The sequence below is a fragment of the Xiphias gladius genome, chromosome 14 (assembly GCF_016859285.1).
Source record: "Xiphias gladius isolate SHS-SW01 ecotype Sanya breed wild chromosome 14, ASM1685928v1, whole genome shotgun sequence".
In the NCBI taxonomy this organism is placed as follows: Eukaryota; Metazoa; Chordata; class Actinopteri; order Istiophoriformes; family Xiphiidae; genus Xiphias; species Xiphias gladius.
Window position 1 is genome coordinate 331,888 of NC_053413.1, and position 5,313 is coordinate 337,200.

Genomic DNA, 5,313 nt, shown 5'->3' on the forward strand with positions numbered 1-5,313 from the left:
TCACACACAGAGAAAATTAATATTGATATTCTCATCAGATTTCCCAAATTGTTAGAATGTTACATTAAAATGTGACATTCCTTAAATGGTAATTCCAGTTTCAATCTGAGTGGTAGTTTTAGCCATCTTTGCTCTCCACAGTGATAAAATTGTTCTCACCAAAGTAACTGCTAAAATCGGGGAACATGGTGACATCGCTCAAAGGAAGTCAGACAGACACAGTCCAAAGACATGAGCAGTCAGAAAATCAGACAAGTTGTAATCTGACCCAAGGTCAGCCAAATTTACTTGGAAGAGAAAACTTTGTTTTAGCAGTGTAGCTGTGTTTCCAGATCTTAGCAGTTATTTTTGTGAGTACACTGTAAATGCTAAGAAAAACATTGGCCAAAACTACAAAAATAAGACCCAAGTCTGATTTTTTTTTTAATATTTAGCTTTGGAAAGGGGTTGGGCCAAACACATATGTTTTTACTCCAGTGTGAATGTACCAGTCTATTAAAGCATGAGGTATATTTCAGCTTTGTGGATGAAAAGAACTGCTGTCCATTAGCCATCTCCCCACATGGTAGAGGAGCTCAGGGTACCAGTGGACGCCATCTGCATGGTGAACACTGCTGAGCCCAACCAGTGACAAGAATGAGCACCAAAGGCGAACTGGGGCAAAAACCCAGTGTGCAAGGTTGTGATCCTCAACTACCGCATAGCAGGATGCCAAAACCTGGTCAACTATGATGGTTCCATGAGATGTTACAGGTGCATAGGACCCTTCATGCTGCTTTACAAAAACTCTTGTCACTCTAGCAGGGATGAGGTGGTCTGGCTGTTCATTCCCAACAACAAGAAGCCGCTGTCCTATTTTTACCTTACTGGTGAATACAGCCATAATATCACTGCTGTTGGTACTGTTGTTGTTCATAACAAAGACAAGGTGAGTTGCAGTCAGTGTCAGTCTGCGGTGTGGCTTGTCGGTCTCCAGGACATGGAACTCTCGCTCAATCTTTTGGTCCTGGTCCATGAACATAAGAAAATCACTGAGAACAAGATTTCCTTGTTGGTCAGCAGCCAGCACCTTGTCCCCCACCTCAAGCTCCTTCAGTGGTTTAGTCCCTCCATCTGCCAGGATCACTGTGGATGAACCAGGGAAGCAACCTCCTGCCTTTGCTGCCACAGAGTTTTCTGTAAAATTAGGTAATGCTTATTAGAGTTAATAAATAAATATTGTAAGAACTATAAATGCGTTAAATTAATGGGTCGCTAACCATAAAGGCTGTAGTATGCTTCAAATAATTTTTTGCAAAGTGTAGTCTGACCATGATCATAGGCAAAAATGTTTATATGTGTTCTAAATGGCCACACTGGAGGGATGAGTGAAAAACCTGCCATCATGGAGAACAACAAGGTGCATCTCTTGTACAAATGAGGGTAACGGTGCAGTCTTTCAGACTGCACACTCGCTTGCCCACAAGAGATTAATGTAGTCATGAATGTAAAAGAAAAGTCTGAGAGTGAAGCAAGCATATTTTCTCATCTCATTCTCAGTTGGTCCAGGATCTCAACAGCTAGATTTCAATTGTGCCCACTAGATGGGTTCAGACATAGCCAGCTGCTACAAGATGTCAACAATAAAGTAATATTATGAACACACAATATAAATACTGCATTTCAACAGAATTAAATTTTGCCTTGGATGTGTGTGGATTCCTTCAGTGATATGTTTTCTTAAATCGCATAACAATGAATGGCCCTAAAAATTGCACTCTATGCAAAAGGGTCTTAAGTCATGCTAATAGGACAGTGTCTGTAAGTCTCATGTAATGACAGATATGGTTCACACACCTGCTTTCACAGAGCAGTGGATGTGGGCTTTGGACTCATAGTAGACCCAATCGAAGCCCGCCTCCACAGCCAGCCTTGACAGCATGCCGTACTTGCTCTTGTCTCGGTCTGAGGTGGTGATGTCCACCGCTCGGCCCTCGTAATGCAGAGACTCCTCAGAATGATGGCCGTCCTCATCCCAGCCCTCTGTCACCCGAAGTTTAACCCCGGGCCACTGATTCACGACTGAAATAGCCAAAGAGTTCAGTTTGTCCTTACACCTCTGAAAAGGGAGAGAGTTGTTGTTGATGTTCAGATCCACATTTATCTCATATATTAGTTGAAATACTGTGAGTGTCACCTCAGTGAAACACAGTATAAATGACTTAATTCCAAACATGTTAAAGGATCATTCAAGTGTTTTACAACTTTGGGCTTACAGTATTGCCATAGTTTGAACATATTGTAACATTAACATTGGCAATGTTGCTATGTTCTCAGATCTCAGCAAATAACTGGGTGAGTACAATCTTATTCTTACCAGTTGAAATGAGGGCCATAATAAACAAAATAAGGCCCGATAAACTGGAATTTAACATCCATTAAATTTCTCACTGTAAATCTATTATTATTTCGGCACGATGCTGATTTGTCTTGAAAGGATTTGGTCACGTTTTAATGTGGGCAGCCTGTTTTGGTGTGTTTTGGTGTGACTCCATAGGTCCCCTCATGTCCACTCAGCTCTACAGCTTTTTAAGCCTCTTTAAGCACATTTTTTGGTTTTCCAGCTAACTTTACTGTTTTGGTTCACTCTCACAACTGTCATAAACCTTTTTTCCACTGGCAACAGGCAGCGGTTTTCAGTGGAAAAGCTTTGATAAACCCAAACAGAAGGTCAAAGGTCAAAACAGAAGCAGTAGAGGCTGAGGCATCCTTGCTCCAAAAAAACACTGGTTCCGACACTTCCCATAATGCAATGTGACCATTTGTGCCTGGTAAATATCAGTGTGTCTCAAACTCCATACATCTAGTTTCTGACCTTACGACATCACAGTATCAGGGTTTTTTTCTAGGATGATAAAGCTGAGTACTAACAATGATGAGTCAACTGGAAAATTGTTGCAGTGCCCCTTTCTTATAACACTAAACTGCATCACTTATAATTATGGAAACCTATTCATTGAGTCATCCATCCATAACCTTTGGCAATATATGTACTGTGTAATGTTGTGGAGGATTGTGAAAGGATTGAAAATATAATCACACACACAAACACACACACACACACATGTATATAGGCCTATATGTATAGTATATACAGTATCTATATACAGATGGGTGACAACTTAACGGAAAAACCAACAAAAGCGTGTTAGACCCATCCCATAGAAATGTTTCATCACAGAATAATGGTGATCACTCCCTCCCTCTAAGGGGACAAGTGGACCCAAACCATGCTTGCAAACTGCCCCCCACAATGTAAGAGAGCTACTGGATCCCCTAACTGTAGGGGTCAGGCATTTAAGCCTGTACCATTCTCTTGGTGTAGGCCACACAGGTACTCATCCACTTGTCGAGAATATAGTGAAGGATGACTCATCTGGCCATATCACTTTTTCCAACATCTCTTTAGACCAGTGCCTATGGTCTTTTGTATCACAGAACTTTCAAATCTTTGTAATGAGGGGTTTATGCATTGCAACCTTAACATAATATCCCTCTCATTGTAACTGTCGATGGATGATTCTTGCTGACACAATCTGATCACGTCCTGCATTGACATTCTGAGTCACCTGAGGATAAGTTCCTCTTCTGTTTTTCCTTACATATTGCACTAATGCACAAGGATCACAGTCATCAGATGTGCGCTGTCGACCACAATTTCCGACCTCATGCCACTTTAGTCAGTGTTCCTATTGAACACTAGCCAGTTGAGAAGTGTTTGTGACTGAAGCCCCTGCTGCCCCTGCCCCAACAATAAACCCTCTTTAGACCTTTTCCTCTTGCCATCTTGATACAAAACTGATACAAACCTGGCCTGCTCTGTATTTTATACATGCTACAACATAATTTAATATTACTTTCTTAATTGTAACATGCTGTGCACCTAAGTGGAAGTATCTGCATTCTCTATTTTTCTCCACTCATTCATTGAGGTTTTTCCTTTGACTTTGTCATAATACTCTCGCATTAAGTGTGTCTAAGTGTGCTATCTTAAAATCATTTAGCTCCCATCTCTTTATATTTACCCTATTGTTCAATTCCAAAACACACACACACACACACACACACACACACACACACACACACACACACACACACACACACACACACACACACACATCCCTTCTCAATGTACCCAACAAACCAGACTCGCAAAGTGCGCAAATTACCGCATGTGGAGAGAGGGAGCTGAAAATGGAAATTTTCTGACATATTCTGAACTCACTGATAGTTGCATAACGGTAAAAAGTGGCACACTGGGCCATTTATTGACGATTTCATTTATTATGGTCGGCGGGAGACAACTGAAGATGTAAAGACATCTCCAGACCGATGTTCTCTTGTGCCGCTTCACTTCCGACTGAAATATTGCTACCAACCTGTGTCATGAGCCGGTCGGCGTTGGTGTTCTCCTCATCCTTAAAAATAATATCGGGGTTGTAGTTGGGAGTCAGGTCCTTGAACCTCTCCGAGTTGCGGGTGATCTTTCCTTCGTACTTGCCGCTGGCTCCCAGGGTTTTCTCTGCCACGTTGGGAATGAACTGTTTGAGAGCCAGCGGTGTCAGCTTCTTGGGGTGCCTTCGCTTCCCGTATCCCCTGCCCGGTCCACAGCCCGAGATAACGGACGCCAGCAGCAGGCAGAGGGACACCGACAGCATCACTCTCATCAGGACCATCTTCGGTTTACCTGGAGGATCCTGGGGGAGGTGACGTGCCTTGAAAGGATTTTGGTCTATATTTTATTTTCTTTTAAGTATCTTTCTCCACTACAATTGGAGCAGTGTGGTTGCCATAACTACTGTAGGTCTCTCTGTCTTTCTGTCTGTCTGTCTCTCTCTCTCTCTCTCTGACTGCACAAAGATAGTAGTGACAGACGAACTGGTTGGCAGTCCTGGGTAATATATGTATATATACAAACTCCCCCACAACCACAACGCAGATCACTTTAACCACACACCAAAAAAAGTTGAATGTTTTTAGATTTGTTCATATTTTATTTATTCAGTTAACTTTTTCATTAAATTATGATTTATTGTTATTTAATGTGATCTTGACACTGTAGTGAGGACAAACTGAATATTTTAGTGTACTGAATTTAAAAATCTGGAATCCGTCACCTGGCAGGACCCTACCTTCGTGGGGAGCTGGGGCGCTGCTCATAGAGAGGAGGCATAGTGTTTAGTCTTGCTCTTGGATGAAAACATTGTAACTCCAGTAATAGGCATTTTCATGTTTTTCACTGAACTGATGAAGCAAAAAGGAAGAAAATACAAT

General features: G+C 41.8%; 1 protein-coding gene across 1 annotated transcript; it reads right to left on the reverse strand.

Annotated features, from left to right (window-relative positions):
* Positions 1–514: 514 nt before the first annotated feature.
* shhb (sonic hedgehog signaling molecule b) lies at positions 515–4,715 on the reverse strand. Its single transcript, XM_040142929.1, has 3 exons — positions 4,419–4,715; positions 1,837–2,098; positions 515–1,176 (listed from the first exon to the last, which is right to left on the reverse strand). The coding sequence occupies exons 1-3, from the start codon at positions 4,713–4,715 to the stop codon at positions 515–517; spliced, it is 1,221 nt and encodes a 406-aa protein (XP_039998863.1).
* Between the last annotated feature and the right edge of the window lie 598 nt (positions 4,716–5,313).

Bases quoted from the DNA above. Each gene is read 5' to 3' on its own strand.
- shhb (XM_040142929.1), bottom strand. From the start codon at position 4,715: ATGGTCCTGATGAGAGTGATGCTGTCGGTGTCCCTCTGCCTGCTGCTG. The intron at 2,099-4,418 runs GTTGGTAGCAAT...CTCCCTTTTCAG, and splicing joins CCGACCGGCTCATGACACAG to AGGTGTAAGGACAAACTGAA. The intron at 1,177-1,836 runs GTGTGTGAACCA...CTAATTTTACAG, and splicing joins CCACTGCTCTGTGAAAGCAG to AAAACTCTGTGGCAGCAAAG.